The sequence below is a fragment of the Zonotrichia albicollis genome, unplaced genomic scaffold (assembly GCF_047830755.1).
Source record: "Zonotrichia albicollis isolate bZonAlb1 unplaced genomic scaffold, bZonAlb1.hap1 Scaffold_109, whole genome shotgun sequence".
Taxonomy (NCBI): domain Eukaryota; kingdom Metazoa; phylum Chordata; class Aves; order Passeriformes; family Passerellidae; genus Zonotrichia; species Zonotrichia albicollis.
Genome location: NW_027428344.1, coordinates 58457 through 79013, shown reverse-complemented (window position 1 = coordinate 79013; position 20557 = coordinate 58457). Strand labels below are relative to the sequence as shown.

Below are 20557 nucleotides of genomic sequence, written 5' to 3'. Positions count from 1 at the left end.
TAATACCTAGACTGATACTTATTAAATACACCTTTAATATCTCATTACCATCCTGTATTCCTCCATCCTTATCTTCTCCCTTTTTCTTTCATTTCTTACCAACTTTGTAAACTCTTCAGAGCAAGTTTGCGTTTTTATACAGGGCTTGACACAACATAGAGCATTGTACGCTCTGAGCAATTGACATATATAACATAAAAGGAAACCAGATCTTAAATTGTCCTGTTATATTACCTGGTTTCACTTATCACTGATATGCAGATTCTGCCTCAGAAGAATCTTTTGACAGACACTGAACAATCTGATGGCTGGTTAGGAACAGCTGGGGTCTTGGAGACCTACAAAAGTGTAAGGGGCTATTTAAATTATGAATTCAGCATAACAGGTAAATAATTATGTTTAAAAGATGACCCTATCACCTCAAACTATCAACTGCTAATACCACCATGGGATTTCCAAGTTAGCAAGTTTTCTCCTCCAAATTTTCTCCTCCTGAGAAAATGCAATGGTTTCAGGATGGCTGCAGATGTGGAACATCACTTCTGTCATATTCACAAGGTTTTATTCATGGCCAGAGCAGTGGAAAAGCAGCAAACAGGTGTCCAAGGCATAATTTTGTAACTATTTAGGACAGGATCAGATATGACAAATTCCAATCTTAAACTTTTGACTTAATCTGAGAAGCTTAGAACCTGCCTGCACAAGTCCTCTACATACAAGCCATACTTAGGAGGCTGGATTCCCAGGTGCTGGAAGTTCACCTGTTTAGTGGTGAACACAGTGATGGCAGGTTAACAGCTGGGCTTGATCTTAGAGGTCTTTTCTAATCTTAATTATTCTAGGATTCTAGAAAGCCACTGTTTGCAAAGGGACTCCACAGAAAAGACAAATCAATTCTTAAAGAGCCTAAAGAAGGTTATTCCCTTAGAAGGGTTCTGCTGCTTAGCTCGAAGGAGAAAGGTGGCTTCTTGATCCCTAATATTGTTCATCTATCTTTTAGTTGGAATTAAAAAGATAATCTGGAATTGTTCATAGCAGCGGATGTGGAACAGACAACATTGTCATTTCTTGTGCTGTTTTGTAGAGTACAAGGGGTAAACAAGATAAGTGCAGCAGTTATCATTTATTACATGCTTAAGTCCCATACATCATTTACTACTGGATGAGAGCATCTTGGGAGGGCAGGGGAATTCTGACTGGGAAAGCAGAAGCTCCAGGTAGGAATGTCTTCTAAAACTAAAAGCAAATAAAGAATCGCCTATCCCTTGTAGCTGTAGGTAAGATTGCTTACATATTTGTAGGGGGATAGAACATAAGTAAGTAAAGGTAGTGTAGAAAGTAATCTTACCCCCTAAAGAGTTGCAGCTGAGCCAATTATTAGAGATTGGGAACAGGCCTGATGTTAACAGGCCACAGCTGTAGCCAATAAGCAGAGTGTTATAAAAGAGTGGCTTGGTTGGCTGAGGGGAACTGGAGTCAGTTGGCTGCTGTGAGGACAAGGAAGAGTCAGTGCCTAGAGGGGCTATCTACAAGGAACATCAAAGAGCTATGAAACTCCAGCAATATGGAGCCCTTGCAGTGTAATGACAACACATACCGACACTTTAAAAGGTAGACTAAATAAAAACATGCAGCAAGAAACATTTCCCTGGGAAACTACTTCCACTGTTACGTTATCTACTTATTTTGAGTATATGTTTAACTGTGGGGGGAGGGGAAAAAAGCATTTTCTTTGTTTTATTAACTCCACTGCTCCAATAGGCAAAACATGGAATTGAATAGTAATATAGAAACTGGAAATAAGACACAAGTTTTCATTTTCATCTTTATTACAAAATTATTAAAAACTACTCTGCTAACATTTTGAAGTTAAATTTAAATAAATCTTCACAGTGCACCAGGCTACCAAAAGGGAGTAAAGAAGGTAAACAAGTTAGGCAATGTATTTTGTTCTCCATTACAAACAGTCAGAACTCAGGAACCTGCCATCAGGAAAATCAATTTGTCCAGCACCTCTGCCTCAACTGCTATAAATGAGTAAGTGGCAGAGGCCTCATTACATTTTCTTTATATTTTTCAAAGTAAATTTAAGAACAACAAATGATACACAAAGGGTACAATTCTTTAATATATTTTTAAAGGGATCATTTTTTTGTTAGCTGAAAAATACAGCTCACAAGCATGGCTTTATAATGTTCCAGAACATAAGGAAAGAGTCTTTTAAAAAATACATACAATCTGTTAAAACTTCAGAATTTTTAAGATGTTGAGGCTGATCATTTACAATGTCATCAAAAAATTAACACCATATACACAAAGACAGAATTATCAACTGTTTTAAAAGTAACATTTTATATAGAATATGGACAGTCAAGAATTCATATGCCAGTAAATATAATCACTGTTCCTTTTATTTTCTCTAAGGCAGACAGAGTAGGAAGATACACTGCCTTCATAACTATATTAGTTCAAAACCTATTGTTTTGCAAAAAAAAACTTTAAGAAAACATGTATCATTCAGAATTGTTTACTTCCATTGACTCTTGAAAAACAATACAATTCTTTATTATAATTTTTAAAAATAGCACAAGCTACAGTACAGCAGCAGCAATGTGCTATCAGCTCAGATTTGATAGCTGCAGTGAAAATACTTTAAAATATCATTCTTTTCTTGAGGTTTGAAAAAGAACAGGGATGAACTTACACTTAACATTGTTGGCAGATGAAAAATTATTGTTTTAACCCACCATATTAACCTGATGGGTTAATATGATTATTCTTCAAAAACCACAAGCCTATAGAACCACAAAATGCTTATTCTCTAGGGTCATGTTAAACATTGACCAAGAAGGAAAACTGCAGAGTAACTAGCCCAGTTATGCCAACTTTTTACCATTCACTGGATGGTCAAATGTGATTTTGGGGTGGCTGACCACCAGGAACCACCAAAGAAACCCCTGGTACAGAAGAACGTGTATGCAAAGGGAAGGGAGCCTGTGTTAATGATTTTGGGGAAATTAATATCATCAATGTCAATGAATATGTATGTAAAATTAAGAATATAAACAGGAGCTTTCTCTGTAATCAGCATACAAATATTTCAGAGAAGATACTCCCTCATGCACCTGACCGAATAAAGAATGCCTGCTTCTCAAAGCTGCACTGCTGTTAAGGGGTTTTATCTTCACTGGTTTTTGGTAACAAAAGTATCTAAATATGTTCAGATCATCAAAATAAGGGACCACCTTGCACAGAGGGGAGATAGCATTAAACAGATATATTGTCACTTAAAGAGTTCTAACTAAAATGCAATTGGTTTTATTTCTGTTACCTTTAGGTGCACCGTCAATAATAAGGCTAAGTTCAAGAGGCCCCTGGGATGATGTGGAATTTCAGAAGGTATAGATGTTTAAGACCCAGTTCAGTTTTCATTCTCCAGAAGAGTGAAATAATCAATGTGCTGAAACTTCAAGACCTCATTTCCCCAGCTGGTCCAACCAGGCTGTAGATTGCGAGCAAACAACTCCAAGCATTCCACATCTGGCTTGATAAACTCTGCCAGAACTGCTGTGCAAGAGAAAAAAAAAAGACAACAACAATGACAATGGTACAAATAACAATAGTAAAAAAGTAAAACCTCCCCTGTGATGCTGGCAGAATAAAAAAATGAATGTTTCATTAAAAAAGGGAGAGACAGCAAATTAATTTCAGAGGTTTCATCAAACAGCTGGACTATTTATAGTGAGAAAGTAATCTTAAATAAATGCCCTTGAGATTCTGAAAAATACTGTCAAGGCCTTCAATAGCCTTGATTTATTGGTTTTCATTTAGAGAAAGGGAAGGAGGATTTATTTCAGCCTCTACATAAATGATTTCTGAATTTTTTTACTAATATCAACCAAACACCTCCTAAAGCCTTACTTAGCTCCAATAACATGGGGGCAATACTTATATATATAAATAAATAAATACATAAACCCTTTCCTTAATTAAGAGCACACTCTCTTTTCCTCTGTACCTTAAAGGGGATAAAAGTATTTTTGTAATGAAAACATTATCAAAAGTAAAAAGTAATACTATTATCAAAAGTTAAAAGTAATACCAGTTAAATAAGTACAGCACTAAAAGGGCTAAAAAAATGCAGGAACTATTTTTTTCCCCAATATCAACCTGGCACCAGAAGAGATATTTCTATAACTGTTACTGCTATTCAGTAACATAAATCTCATATTTCTTTTATAGTTGGGGATTTTTGCTGCCTAAATCCAAATATAAAGACGTCTGTCATTAACATCAACTGTGTCACTGATCACTGGTATTCTTGGAGATAGAAAAAGATCTTGCATTTTGCTTGAAAAGTATTATAGTAAAGAGTTTATTGTTAAATGTGTTACTTGTCATATAGAACCATTTAGTCTGTGGCTGGTTTGAGGAACTCCTTAACTACGTTTCATGAAATGGCTACAAAAACATGAGAAAAGCAAAGGGTTAAGGAGCCCCCAACACAGAGAAGGCAGAAAGACTGAAAAACTTATCTATACTAAAAACTGCATGTTAAGTTTTGTGTTTTGCTGCTGAAGATAAAAGAAGAAAAAGTATGGAAACATGACCCTTTCCAAAGAATACTTTGGTCATTTTTAGATCAGATCTGCTAGTGATTTCTGCGTATCTGTCACTTAAAAATACAGCTCATAAGGCCAACATTTTGCTGCTTCACTCAGCCTCTTCAGATATGATCACTGCATAAAGCAAAAACACATCCAGTCAACATACACTGAAGTATGAGAGGAAATTTTTTGGTGCAATCCAAGTACTGACTTTTTGCATCAAGTTTGCCAGTCACAGATGCCCTATGTGAGACCCCAGCTGGTCAGGCCATAGATTGCTCCTGTTGCAGAAAGATGAGCACCCGCTTCACTTTCTAGTGTTAGCCAACCCAAGGTGCATTTCCTACCTACGTGATCACTTCTTCCAAAGCTCCACTGTATTAAAAACTTTTCTGTAAATATTGTTAATGGGTGTTTCCAGGCTTTTTTGTATTTTGGCATGGTGTAAAAATCTATTCGCCTTCTCCCAATCTTTAACAAATGTCACATGAATGTCTCAGATGGGCTATCATCAAGGCAGCTTTTAATCTAAAAAATACTGCTACCAGAAGGAATCTTATTCCAAAAACCTGCTTCTTTTAGAGGAAAGATAAAATGTTTAAACAAATCTAGCATTTACAGAGAAGAGTCTGGGAAGTTTAGAGGAAAATGTACATTCTGACAGAAAACTCACACACTGTTTGGTGTCGTGGGTGTTCATCTAATTAGACACCACTTATGAGTAGTTGCTTAATATCATTTTGCAAACACATCATAATAAAAAAGTGGTAAATTTTATTGTTCTTTTCACAGCTCCATTAAGATAAGAATTTCTTGGGCATAATTTGCTGACAATTTGATCAGAGGGCCAAAGCACCTCCCCTAGGAGGACAAGCTGAGAGTTGGGGTTGCTCATCCTGAAGATGAGAAGGCTTCAGGAAGACCTGATTGTGGATTTTCAATGCTTAAATAGGGGCTATAAGAAAGAAGGCAACAAGCTTATTTTAGCAGGGCCTGCAGCAATACGACAGGGGATAAAGGTTTTAAATGAAAATAGGATCAATTCAGACCAGATATAAGGAAACAATTGTTTACAATGAGGGTGCTGAAACACTAAACAGATTGCTCAGAGAGGTGGTAGATCTTAAAATTCATAAGTTAAAAATAATCTTCATAGCATTGGGTTCAGTAATCCAAAGCAGTTTCAGAAGTCACCAAAAACTTTCATGCCTAAAAGAACAAATTTGAAAAGCACATATCAACCAATCTCAAAGACTGGCTCACCAGAAAGCAAAAAAGGGGTAGCCAAGAAACCAATCAGTTCAACAGAAGCAGGAAAAGTGTGCCAGTCTTTCTATCAATTTGGTTCTAGAATTTAAAAAGGAAGTCGCAGGAATCTCCCTCTCTCCTTCTGGCAGAGACAACATCTTTTTAAACTTCGAGGGCTTTTTAAAAAAACCAGACACATTACATATAATTTGAGATCACATTATAGTATGATTCTTCATTGCTAGGTTGTAGGCATTTACATAATCACATCAGGCAGTAACTTGCACTGCAACGAAATTACCATATCAAAAGAGCTGAATTTTGCTGGCTTAAAATCTCATTACATTGGTTTCCTTCAAATAGGAAAAATCAGTGTTCAAGTCCCAAATTATGTCTTCTTTGTTAGACCTTTGTATCACCAGTAGACTATCTTAACACACATGGATCTGATCTGCAGCCCTCAAGCAAACCCTTGGGGTTTTTCCTCTGAAAACAGCTTAGAGGAGTTCCATCAGTAGAAAAATTAAGTATTGAGTTTTTCTACCACAGGAATAGATTGAAAAACAAAACCCAGAACACAATTACTTCTATCCACTTACAGATACCACTGACAGGAAACAGGTTAAATAGATTATAAACAGCCTGTTCTTTATCATTTGCAGGTGTCACAAACACCAAGACAGCAGCTCAGGTACTTGAGCACCTAATGCCCTAGGACACGTGAAGCGAGCACAAAGGTAGCTGGCAGACACAACAGCTCCAGAAAACCCATTTCATTCCAAAGCATAATCCAGTGGCCAGGCAGGAGACTTGACACACCTGCACATTCCTAATCCCAGACACATATTGAAGATGCATGCTCAGAAAATTGTTTAAATGAGCTAAAGAATTATCTTTGAAACAAGCAACATTTTTTGAACTTCCACTGCCTAAAAAGCAAGTTCTGCATTGATAAATTGGATATATAAAGTGAAAATAAGCGTCTGCTTTTTCACTGCCTGATCAGTGAGCCTTGCAAAGCACAAAGCACAAGTTATTTCAGTTTAAAATAACCCTTCAAAAGAGTTTGCGACATAGAGGTCCTTATTGCCCAATTTGTCTAAACCCTGGACCAGAAAATGATCTGAAATCCAGCTCAAAGATGGCATTACAGCACTCCGTCTTTCCTGAACTTCAAGTTAAATCTAGATGCTGATGCAACAATCAATTAGTCTTACAGCAAGGGCTCACAAGGCCTATAAGGAAACAAAAGGCATTTACTTCTTTTAGTTCCAAGCAAACCTTTATAACATGGCCTAATAAACCATCATTGCTACAGGAGGAGGGACCTCCCATGACTCCTCATTGCACAGTTCTGCTGAATATATGCAAATTGGCTAGAACATAGCCAAGAATTAATTCCACTGCTTTTAGGCAAACTCCTACACAACAGCATTATTTTCTGACAATAAATGCATATACTTAAAAACTGGAAGAGCAATGGCTATAACAAGAACAATCTGTAATACAGGAAAAGGAAAAAAGGTGATGTGAAGTTATGTAGAACTTCATACATATCTGTAACAGAGTATCTTTTGTGCTCTCTAAGAGCACCATTGAATTGAATTAGGAAGAAAACCTGCTGTTATTTGAATCAAAACCTGGAGTAATAAAATTTGATTTTAACACATTTGCATAAAGCAGCTTAAGTACATTTACAATGACATATTAGAGCTCTAGGCATTGAACACAGCACATGCATCACCAAAACCCCTACAGTTGCAATTTCATGGTTAAATGCACTGTAGGAACACAAACATCTCTTTTTGATGGCTTACTTTAATTTACATCTTTCTTTTCCCCCAGAGAGATAAACTCTTATAATCAGTCATTAAGTGGCTACATATGTACCAACATACAACCTTTATTGTTGTAATAAGAAACAAAGTGCCAGACAGCATCAGTAAATACTAATATTTTTGGCTTTGTTACTACTAAAACAAAGCATAAAGAATGTGTCTGACTCATCAAGTGTCCTTCTCCCCCCTTGCCAAATCCCTGCTTCTGTTCAAATTTCTTCTGAACCCCTCTAGGATGTAGCTCAGCTGCTCTCTACTGGCTGCTTGAGATTATTGCCTGGTCGTGAAAGCAACACCTTGTACAGCACAAAAGTTAAAGCATCAGCAATCAGCTTTTGCTTTACTGTCTACCTTTTCATTACATAACCATATTCTGCATAGACCTGCCAAAAAACCTGTAGGATATACGTGGATTTTCACAAAAACTTTTTAAACTATTCATATTGCTCCAAGCAAGTTCATTTTTTCAAAGAGAAATACAAATGCTGCCCAATGTTATCAAATCCCATTACTCAACTGAAGACTCAAGGAATACACCCAAAAATTAGGAAGGACAGTTTCCTTCAAATTCCACTCAGGGTTATAATTTATAACGTATTCTCCAATATGGTTTCTAGATCTGCCCTACAAAATAATTGCTCCGAGGACCATTGTTGCACTAAAATTTTCCATAATACATCCAAACTGCTGGTTTGCACCCTTGGATGCCTCACAAGTCTCCTGTTTGTGTCCAAGTTTGCTGATAAATATTGGCTTGCTAAAGAGACCCTAGTGACAGCCTCATAAATAACCACCCCACTGTTCATTAGCTTAAATCAACACATATACACCCTGCTGTAGCCCTAATTCTTGGAGATGTGGCTTCAGGATGGCACAAAGATCCTTCTAGAACTGCCCTTCTGTTTCTTCCATTTTTAGCTAACCAAAGTATGTCCTTTCTACTAGTTTTTTTAACAGGTGTGTGTGTATGTATACATATATATATATGGTAATTTAATAAATGCAAGCCCCCAAACACAGATGCTAGAACATCCCTGGAGATACAACAATTGCTCAGATCAAAAGTAGTTCTACCCCTTGGGAAGAGAAAAAGAAAAGCATATCAGTGAAGCAAAGTGTGACACCTCTCCTCTCCAAGAGCATTAAACATTTCTTCTACTTGCCTTTCTGATGTGAATACAAAACACCTGGAATATTTGCAGACTCATTGCGAGCTTCCCCCTTGGTGGAGGATTAAATCGATTTTGGGTGAGATTTTAAATATATTTCTTACCACAGCCTCGGAAAGTTCTAAGGTGCTGTAATGATGAAAGAAGTACCACTTCCTATTGACTAAATTAGTCAAAGTGCTCCAGAACAATTCTTTGTACCAACTCTAAAAAGTTTAATTTATACCCACACTAACTGGCTGGCTGGAATTACTGCATCAATTTCAGTGAGCAAAACACAACTTCAGTGAGCGAAATACAACTCCTCAGAAACAAGCAAGGCATACCTTATTTTTTGCCTCTTGTTAGCAGTCTTAAAATAGTTAAGTTTTTGGATTTAAAGGCATAATTGCACTGTAGGCATATAATCAATTCATGCAGATATGTAAACATTTATTTCAGGATGACATAATAAAGAAACAGGTTTCTGCTTTCCTGTTTTATGTACTCCCAAAGTTCTCTCCCACACAAGGTACTTTAGGTCATTTGTCACGACTTCATATATGAAGTATCTGTAAAACTGTTTCTGCAGCATTTAAAAGATAAATTTTGAAAAATGCAATATTTTTTCTACGTCTACCCAAAATGTTCACACAGTACTACTTGAAGTTCTGCTTTTCACATTAATTTTCTCTCAGGATGAGGTGCTTCAGAACACTTTAAGAGGAACCACAAGTTCTGTTGAGTAAAATTGCTTGACAGATGGGAAATTAAGGCATTTCTAGGTACATCCCATAATGAGGCATCCAAGATCACTGTGCTACAGAAACATTAGGCATAAAAACCAAAACATACCAGCAAGAGGAGGTTTATGTGAATGCAGACTGCAGGGTATGCTGACAATTAACTGATGCTCTGGAATTGGAAGAACACCTTCAGATTTCCTGTCATATAAATCAGAAAAGAAAAGAAATGTGAGAATGAATGAATGAATGTTACCCAATGTGATGCTACAGCTCTTGCAGAGTTATTTCAGATGGGAGATAACACACAGAATGTTCATTCACAAACTTCAAAGTCCAAGGGAAATTAAATGTTGCTCAGACATAATACGTAAAACAACTTATGAAACAAATTATGAAATCATTGAGGCTTTGGACAAAACATGGTTTACAATAGCCATGCAAAGCCACTGAGAACAAACAATGCAGTCTTTTATGTCAGTATGTATGGAACAACAGCAGCATCCCCAAAATGGCATCAGCCTGTGCCAAGGGCTCGTGGTCCAAGAGAACCTGTCAGCAAAGGAAGCCCTGTCCACAAGGCTTTTGTCCAAGAGTTTCCCAAGAGAGCAGATGCAGGAACACACAGGGGTTCCCTTCTTTAGTCTCACTAAGGCACTCCCTTACTCCAAAGCTAATAAGGCTATCTTTAGGTTCACAATCAGCCAAGAGATTTTGGGACATTATATTGCATTATGAGTTAGTGATACATACAAAGGGAATCCTAGCAGCTGAAAAAAAAAAAGACATTTACCATAAATATCCTGACATACCTTAAGGCTTCCTTTACATCTGCCTGAACTCTCCCCAATATGAGAACTTCATAGGGTTTTTTGTGCAAAGAATCCAAAGGCAACACAAATTCTCCAGCTGTAGTAATCTGACACAAAAGAGTTAAAAATATACAGCAGAAAATTTTAATATCCCATATTTTCCCAAGACCTTTTCCTTTAAAAAAAGAAGGATATTGATGATATCACAGCTTTCAAATAGCGACGTAAATGGTAGTAAATAGACAAATGAGAAGAACACAAAGTGTCATAGTGCAAGTCTTCTCAGTCTCCAAGAAAGCAACAAAATAAAGAACTTACTTTTACCCAGTGCCACTCAGCAAGTGTTTTCACTGACCAGTGAGGATAAAGTTCATCCTTAACAAAACGTAAGTGCTTCTGTTTGTTAGTCACCCACATGACTACAAGACAATTTGGAGCAGCTAGTGCTGGTACAGGAATCTGCTTGATTTGCCATGAAGACAAGTAGCTGTACCTGTGCCAATAAAGTAAGAAAGCAAATTAGCATATACCAACCATAAAACTTTCAAAGCAAAACAAATGGATAAAAAAATTACACAGACCACTCACTTCAAGAATCATCTCCTGACAATCTAAGTCATAAAAATAGTTCAAGACTGACACCCAGTGGACAATTCCGAGAGATTTGATATAAAATCATTAGTGTATGAACATAAGTTTTGCTGAGCAGAACCTTGAACTATGTACTTTCACTATGCCTTGAAATAAAGCACTATTAGTTGTGACTCTTAAGTTTAGGAGCCCATGTTTCTTTTCATTTAAGAACTATCAGATGTAACTCAATATTCTCATCCTTGTGCCAGAACAAAGCTATTTAGTGAACAGCTTCTTAGGCAATGTAATGCTATTCATTTCTCATAATAAACTCTCTTCTGAATGAAAATGACAAGTGAGTCACACTAATTTGAATGGCAACAGAACAGGTCATTAGAGATAACAACTTCTCCAATTATTTTCACAAGTTGTTCATTTTTTTTTAATTATCAGCCATGGTGGAAGTTTTCTAGGTTATTCAAAACCATTCTGCACTTTTCTGAACTAACTGAATGCTACATTGGTGAATCCAGGATGCTTTCCAGATCCTGTCCTGTTCTACCATTTTTTTTTCATGATGCAATTCTACACTATCAATAAACTGCAGCTCGTGGAACCTACACACTGCAGCACCAAAAATATTGGCACACTGCCTAATGAAAATTGGCAGCCACCATGTGGGTAGCCAGGACCCTACACAATGCTACAGTGAGAAACAGCAAACAAGGATAAAATCCAAATACCTCCTGGACTGTCTAGAGGAGAAAGTATTCACCTAGATGAGAAATGCTTCACAATGACTAGCTGCCAACAAGATAATTATGAGCAGTGATGGCTCCTCCATTTTTTGCCTTTATTTCATAAGGGAGAAAGGATCTTGGTGACTAACTTATGCTCATAACTACAATTATTCTCTGAGTACCTTATATACTCAAGAAAGACACTTCTGAATGAGAAATGTCTCATTTGAATGAGAGTTTAGAGAGGTTTCTGAAGGGCTTTCAAAGGACAGCCTACACATCCGTCCCTACATCTTCAAATGTTATGTCTTCATAACAAGATCAAAAGCCATGGCAAACTTTATTCTAGAAAGTTGTAAGACCATATTTCCTGTCCACCCTTCTTTCAAAGAGATACAATTCCATGGTAATAAGAGGACTCCACTAGCATAAACATGATGTTACTCAGCAGTGGAGGAAGCCCATAAAAAATTAAGTTAATAACTTCATAAACTACAGTACTCAGAGTTCCTATTGCACTAGAAGATTTCACTGCTGCATTATCATGTTTTTCTAAACATTAGACTCAAGCTTAAGTTACACCTCAAATTAAATAAAAACGCACTCCAACTTCCTAGCAAGATTTCAGTCCTGGAAATACTTACATATTTATCTAGCTTTATGTCCACTGAAGAAACCTTATTAATTACAAACTAATATGTGCATGATCTGGGCTGTACAGAACAGCTGAATCCATACTTTCTTTGTAAAGAGCTAACATTCTCTCACCAGCTAGATAATTCAAGATCTACTCTTGCAAATATCTTGTATGCCAAGTATCCAACACATTTCAGTGAAATACCTAAGGCAGTCCATAGATTTGAAGGTAAGCATGTGTGAAAATATTTACAAGTTTGAGCTACAGTCTCACAGTGGTCCTGGATTGGATCAATATATTAAAATGTTAATTACCCTCTGTAATCTACGATGACAAAGTTTGGTTGATTTTACTAAAAAACATACCTGTTACTCCTTTTAACAGACTTGTTCTCCCATGGTGGATCAATCACAATTACATCATATTTTTTCTTGTCTGGCAAGTGAAATTAAAAAAAAAAAAAAAAGAAAAATCAGTAAAGTAGCTTTAAAAAAAATCTATGAGTTAAAACAGATATATAGCAAAACTGCAAATTTCTTCTGTTCTTTTCAAATAAGAAGTTAAAAGACTTTTGACATGCTTGTGTTAATTCAGATAATCATATCCATAAAATTCAGTATTTTTTGGCTGATTACCTAAGGAAAAGACTTTATGTGGTCTGTGTCAGATCCCTCTAAGAAAGTTTGAGTATCTTTAGGACTTTCAGGGAAAGAAAGGATAGCAGAGTGCAAGTCTCAAAAGTAAAATTTTTTCAAAGTTTCCCAACAGAAGTTATGCAATAAGGCATCCAGCTGAGTGAAAAGCTACAGCCCTGAATGCAAGATTCCTGTCCTGTTTGATCTTTTATCAGGCCAACAGAGACATGCAGAGCTTCAAGCCAGCTCTAGAAAACTGTTTTGCACTACTGGAGGTAAAGAGAGACAGATAGTGTATGAAATGAGAATCAATGAAGAGTAAAAGAACCGATAGAGTTTTCATGGGAGAAGCTGAGTTTACTTTAGCTGGAGGATAAAAGATACAGAACACATGCACAAAAAAACAGAACTCCCCAATTTTAATTCTCCAGAGAACATCTTTGTTCTTTCATTTAGTCTGACAGCAAGAACAACAGCTTAGTATTTGATGTTCATGAAATGTGATTACTACACATTATTCATTTAACACTGGAGGTGTTATCCTCACAGTGGACTGACCAGCAAGAATTACTTCTATTTTGGCAGGTGAAAGGGAAGATGAAAAATAACAATTAAAATGGACAGCAGATTTACTCAGGAAAAAAGTCTACAGTCAGGGCATTATGTTAACATTCACTGTTGCTTATTTCAAAAGCATTTGCTCAGATTTCTTGGACTGCTCTGTAACTCTTTGGAGAATCTTATATGCTCCACTGTGGAGAGTGGTAGCAGAATGATAATAATCTTCTTTCTTTCCTACAGATGAAAACAGCTTCCTAGCTAGATTTTGGACTTCAAATGCAAAATTATTATTTAGATAGCAAGATTCTACTTCCTGATTATCTTCTCAATAAAAAACAAAATTAAAAAATCATAGCATCTAAATTACATATGCTTCCTCTCTTCTCATGTGCAATTAAAAAAAATCTAAAATTACTGATTAGAGGGAAGAGCAGTAATGCCCAGCTCTTGCTCACAGGCAACATCTTTCCTGTAAGACTGTCTGGTAAATCCTAGCTATGACTGATAGTGACAAAAATAATAGTAATAATAATGAAGGTCAATTTGAAAGCTACTGGAATGGCACTGAAGACTTATGCATGCTGTCAGCTTAGGGCTGGGGATAGTGCCTTGGATAGCTTTTGATCTACTTTTACAGAGAACTTGATTATTCCAAAATCCCCTCATTTCCCTGTTGCTGATTTTTACATAAGCCAATACCCTCAGCTGTGAAACACAGAAGCTGAAAAGACAAGTCATGCTTGCTACTGGTGGTCTTGCCTTCCAGCTGGGTGCAACAGCCTCTCAAACTGTTACCCTCCCTGGGGGATACTGGGTTTTGTTCCACGACCTGTTTATTCCAATCTAAAAAGACCCTGCCACTGAACAGGATGAGTCTGTAAGTGAACACTAGCTTTATGGTGCACTACCTCATCCCCCCGCCATGGACTAATCTAGCTAAAAATCAAGACAGCAGCATCACCACTTCAGCAGCAGCATGGACCTACCTATGCTAAAGGCTTATCCTGTGGGACAGGGACCCAGCAGCACAGCTAGTCTCAATTCAACGTTTCCATGCCTTCTAAGCTGATAGCTGCTCAGAACACGCTCACGAACTGCTGCATTTTGGCTGAGACTTTTAAAGGAGCCTCCTGGAGACAAATAATCCCCTCATAACATGATTTCCTAGCCAACCTTCAACATTCCTTTGAAAGTCCTTACCTATTTGCACAAAGTTAGAAATATCACCTTGAAAGCCTGCAGCAGCATTTGCTATGAGCGTAATGCTATAGCTAAAATCTGTTCACTGAGTCATCTTGACATTAACTGCCCTTCTTGGGCAGGAGAAAACCACCTAAAGATACTTACAGTTCAGCAGGGGCTGTAAACATGAAATATCAGATAAGAGGAAACTGCTTCTTGGTGGCACCAAGTATTTCTGCCCCATTAACACAATAATCTTTGCACAGTTTGAGCTGTTTTCCACAACATACGAAAGCAGGTCCTGCTCTGCACTGGAGGTTTCCTCCTCTAGCACACATACAGCTTGATGGTCACTTTCATTCACAGCTGGAAACTGCTTTGCCATTTCACATAGTTCAGCCAACCCACAGACAATGTGCTGAGGAACATTATTCTTCCTGCAACTGAGTTTTGCAGTCATACGGTGAAGAAAACCACTTTTGAGTCCCTCTTGGACTAAATCCAAAGTCCCTTCCCAAATGAGCTTCCTGACCTGTATGGTGACAAAAAAAAAAAAAAAAAAAAAAAAAGGAAAAAAGAAAAGATCTTTCAAGTGTCTGTTTGACCAGGGAATACAACTGAAATCAAAACATTTTCAATCTGCAGGCAGGGAAAAGTATCCTTGCCAATTACTGAGATCATTGGCTCAAAAGCTACAAAGGTTTTATAATAAGGCGTCTTGGTCTAACCCCAGCTGGCAACCAAGTACCACACAGCCATTTGCTTACACCACATGCCTCCCAGTCCCTGGTGGGGAGAAGAATCCAAGGAAAAAAAGCAAACCTCATGGGCTACTGTAAGATCAGTTTAAAAACTGAAACTAAAAAATTATTATCATTACTTTTATTATTGAAAAGTGGGAGTGAGACAGAAGTAATGCCCAAAAGACACAACTGATGCACAGTAAGAACACCTACTGACTGATGTCCAGCCCATCCCTAAGTAGCAAATCCATGGCTCCTGGCCAACTCCTATTGTTTATATAGTGAGCACGATATCCTATATCCTATGGAATATCCCTCTGGCCAGTTCGGGGCATCTGTCCTGGCTGTGTTCCCTCCCAGCTTCCTTTGTGCACCTGCTCATTGGCAGAGCACAGGAAACTGAAAACTCCTTGACTCAGGGTAAGCACGGCTTAACACGCTAATGTTTCAATTGTTGCAGTCAACATTACCCTCATGCTAAACCCAAAATGAGAATATTTGATGTTTTCCGACCTATCCTGACCAGGCTGGAAAGGACAAAGCAGCTGCATCTGGGTGCAGACATTTGGGCAACAGATCTAGCTTTAGCATTCAATATGTTAACTCTGGGGCTTTTTAGAAGTCTTAGGTTTATTTTTCATTTGCAGCACTCCCAACTCCATCAACTGTGCATTAGCTGTCCAGCTACCAAGCAGAAAACTAACTCTATCCCAGCCAAAACCAGGACACCACACTGTTGTTGGTTTTCATGTTTTGGTAAAGTTACAATAATTAGAATGCTGGAGAAAGAAAGAGTGATAAACTACTGAATAAAACATTTCAGACAACAGATGTGGAATATCATTGTTTCAACCAAACACAAATTTCAAAGCAATTATCTGAAGTTTAATTTAAAATTCTAATTTAATTTCAAGTTACTGTGCCCATGAACATCTTTTTAATTAAAATGTATACTGGGATCTAAAAATCAGTAATTTTCCACATTTCAATTCACTTCATAAAACAACAGTTTATGCATTTTACAGTCATACAGAAGTACCATCAGTAAATCAAATTAAAGTATCAGAACTCAATTTTTGCAACTTTTCTAAGTGGCAAACATCTCAAATAGCCTGTTAGTCAGTCCAGGATGACACAAGTCTTGGATGTATTTACACTGTCATTCACCTACTGGGGAGTCAGCACCTCCGCTTCACAAAATTTAGAGACCCATTTTATTCCAAATCATGGAGCCTTTATGAGTTTTGATTGTCAGTGAGGTGGGTTTATCCATTTGTCCATTGTCAGTTACAGGGGCTTTATTAAAGCCCCTGTAAAAAGCCATTATACTGTGGTTTCAAAAGCTTCTGATTACAGAATCTTCAAGATTACAAGAGGGCTTTACAAAATGCACTTTATTACAATTCCCAGATTAGTGGAAGAGGAAGAAAAAGATTTTTTTTCATAATTTAATAACGCCACCTCTAGATATCAGACAGTACAGAGTTATAAATTTTTAGTACCTAGGTTTGTGATAAAAAAAGCTCATATTGCTTCAACAGAATTAATAAACATATCTTCAGAAATTATACCTTCTTACATGCATGTGTTAATTTACAGATGGACAAAGTCTTGAATATGAAGCAATCAAAGCAGGCAGATTTAACAAATGGCTGCTGAAGGAGTTTAGCGTATTTTGTACTCTTCCCTATATTGACACTGACTGAAATTCATACATGGATTCAACAGCTGAAATTCATAGATTCACTTGCAAAAACAAAAAATTGCGGTTGTTTGGATTTATTTTTGATGAGTCTACAGATATAAATAAGTGTCAAAATAATCTGCCTTAACTTGCAGAGGTATAACCTTTAATAACACAAATTTAGTAAAAACCCAATACTTTCTAATCTGTGAATGATACAAGAGGCTAACTGGAGTCACTGATTTTTCCGAACTCTGTATCTTCCACATATTCACCAAATATCACCAAAGTTACACATACCTCCAAGGAATCAAACTTCTTTTTTTAATTTCTTTCCTTATTTCTATTGTTGAATGATTTTTTAGCCTTTGTGTTTTCATAATCATGTTGATGCTGAACTTCAAAGTTTTCTCCTTTAAGGTGATTCTGCACATGCACAGCTTATTCAAAAACATAATCACAGGACCTCTACACTGTATAAGCAAGTTTACACACACACATGTTTACTACAAGACTGTTGCTATATAAAAGAAAAAAGCATAGTCATCTAAATGTAGTTCAGGCAGAACAGATTTAAGCAAAAAGCCCAATATGATTAAACTTTTGTCAAAGGAAAGAAAGCAAGTGTAGTTCCTAGTTCAGGTTCACATTACTATTTGGGAAAGCAGTAAGAATACATCAAACATTACCTACAGATTGCATTTCTACAATTCATTACTATGTTTCAGTGTAATTCAGTTGTATCTTCGCCAGTACACAACAGACATAAGCATACAGACTTGAATTCAAATTCATTCATAATGTTTTAGTAGGACAATATAAAATGTCAGAGAAAGATTTTTTTTTTTTTTCAATTGCAGAATAAGATATTTTGAAGCACATTTGGTCACAAAGTGTTGAGTAACTCCAGCACAGTGTCCTGAAACACTGAAAGCTTATCTTCAGAACAGGTTACGATGCCAATTTCAAATCAGCCAATTCCTAACCTTCAACTCATCACAACACAATATTCAGTTGTCTATAACAGTCCAAGTTACTATATGAATGCAGCTTCCAGGTCTTTCTAATGTCTCAGATGCAAGTTCACATGTATCCACATAGAAGATCCATGCTGTAAGCACAAATTCAAATGAGGACTGGAGAGACTGACCTTCCTTTCCCTTTCCTTCTTTTCACCAGTGGAACAAGCTACAAAACCAGAATTTGTTTGCAACCATGCCCTTCACTCAGCACACGCCCAAAGTCAGGTAGCAGGTACTTGTAAAATATACATTTTTCCAACTTACCTTTGAATGGTATTCCAAAGCATCCAGTTCACCTTGGTTGAACACACATTTCCTTCTATGTTTCTGCAGAATTAGCAAAAACCAACAACAAAATCCATATCATTCCACAGTGAAATAAAAGGGGAAAACACATCAAAAATACCTGAATTACAAATGAACTCTAAAAGCAGAAGGAAGTTTCCTGTTTTTCTATCACAAGTCAAATAAGCAAAAAGATCTGAAAATACCTAACCTGCTGCACGCTTTCACAAGGTACATAGGCTTAAAACTGTTTTAAATTATTCATGGCACTAGAATCTGAAGGCACCTAGTGCACAGTTTGTGCTCATGCCTCCTTCAGGCCCATACTAAAAGTTTCAGCTGCCAAGGGCAGTTTACCAATTAGAGAAAAAAATTAACTATGTCTTCAAGATTACATTTATTGGCTTAGACAAGTGACTCTTATTTTCTTTTATCCGTATGGAACAGTACTAAACAACACTGAAAGTAAATTCATACTGTCCTTCCCAATTTGATAATCTGCACAATCTCAACAGCTACCACAGCTTCAGACTGTGTACCTGACCACAACAAGTGTCAGGAGATTTCAGGAGCAATCCACTGCTTATGAGACACAGAATGCACATTACTGACATGAGGGACACAGGAATATTCTCAAAAGTTCCCACTCTTCTACACTACCTAAAAAGACTCAGGTATGCAAAACCATATTAGTAGTATATTATTTATCAAGGGATTACTGTAATTTACTGTGTTACAGATAACATACCTTCCTAGCAGTGGCAAGAGAATCTCCAGTGTCACTCTTTGCTCCTTCTTGGTATTCCTCTCTGTTGCTGTTGGCCTTTATTTCTGTCAGACTCACCTCAGGGCATCCCTGACACAGCTGCTCCTCAGGAGCTGCAGCTATATAGGGCTTAGAAATATCAAAGAACTCCTCCCGAAACACGTATCTCATTTTTGCTCTTTTACCTTCTGTTTCTACAGCATTTCCAGGACAGTAAGAAGGACCATTGCTTGATGAAGGGGTGGCAGCAAAAGTAGAAATACTGTGACAGTCTTCAGTAGATGTGGCAGAAGTACTGGGAGTGACACCACCAGGGTGTGCAAAGGAGTCACAGACCTCATAGCCACACTGGTTGATGAAAGAGAGATGATCCACAAGCCATCCCACTGCCAGACGATGTACCACGGACATCGTAAGTCCCCTTTTCAGGATGAAAAATCAGCTCCCTGAAACCATGGCCTTCATCAACCATTTGCTCTTCCTGGAGCAACCTCCTCCTGTGGGAATTTTTATAAGAATTCACTTTACAGAATTATCACTGTTTAATAAATTAGCACCTACCTTCTGACAGACATTTCCATGCCCACACAGGGCACACTGTTGAAACTCCTGACTTCATCTGCTTTCCCCATTATGTTCATCCCTATACCACTACTATTTTTATAGCAGCTAAATTTTACACAACTTTTTTATACTTTTATACGGTATGCACTTACTCTTTTTAACAAGTCAGAAAACAGCCCTATGACCCACCAATTAAGTCTAACACTATATGGTATGTGTGTATATCTACACACTGCATATACACCACATATACATGCATTTACACTACATGTCTTTACTATATATGTTACACACACGCTATGTAGACTACATATATACTATTTATATGCACATGCTATATATACACACATATGCTATATATATATTCACACATGTGAAAAATGCCAATCACTTGCTTTTAAAATTTTAAAAGTTTAATAGTAATAAAAATGGTTATAAAAATAGCAATATAATTAGAGTAATAATTATTTGGACAATTTAGATTAGGACAATATGAGACAATAGAAACAAAGAGTTACGGATGTCCAGGTACCTCTTTCTGGGCAGCATAAGCCCGAAAAAGGACAGCCATTAATGAAGGATTAACTCCTAAAAACAATAACCTGTTGCATATTCATACACCTCATACATGACGAATAAATTCCATTCAAACACAGGATTCTGTCTGGTCATCGTCAACTTCTTCCTCTCAACCCTAACTGGCATCTTCATGGCTGAGTGAGGAGGGAAGAAGTTAGAGAATTTATTGCTCTCTTATCAGGAGAAACTT

At 37.1% G+C, this 20557-nt stretch overlaps 1 protein-coding gene across 14 annotated transcripts in view; it reads right to left on the bottom strand.

Annotated features, from left to right (window-relative positions):
• LOC141727346 (N(6)-adenine-specific methyltransferase METTL4-like) overlaps positions 1–20557 on the bottom strand; it is a 52600-nt gene that overhangs the window by 31367 nt on the left and 676 nt on the right. For 7 of the 14 annotated variants that reach the window (XR_012578376.1, XR_012578375.1, XR_012578373.1 and 4 more), the window contains exons 2-10: positions 19207–19721; positions 18438–18500; positions 14890–15256; positions 12712–12781; positions 10715–10889; positions 10397–10503; positions 9697–9785; positions 3332–3567; positions 235–338 (exon numbers count right to left, since the gene is read on the bottom strand). Coding sequence is in view for 2 of the 14 variants with exons in the window: in XM_074533828.1 (XP_074389929.1) it covers positions 3422–3567; positions 9697–9785; positions 10397–10503; positions 10715–10889; positions 12712–12781; positions 14890–15256; positions 18438–18500; positions 19207–19635 (1446 nt within the window). In the remaining 12 variants the exon portion in view is untranslated. Of the gene's footprint in view, positions 1–234; positions 339–1807; positions 3568–9696; positions 9786–10396; positions 10504–10714; positions 10890–12711; positions 12782–14889; positions 15257–18437; positions 18501–19206; positions 19722–20557 lie in introns of those variants that run through there. The other 7 variants (XR_012578381.1, XR_012578378.1, XR_012578383.1 and 4 more) reach the window with 3 other exon arrangements.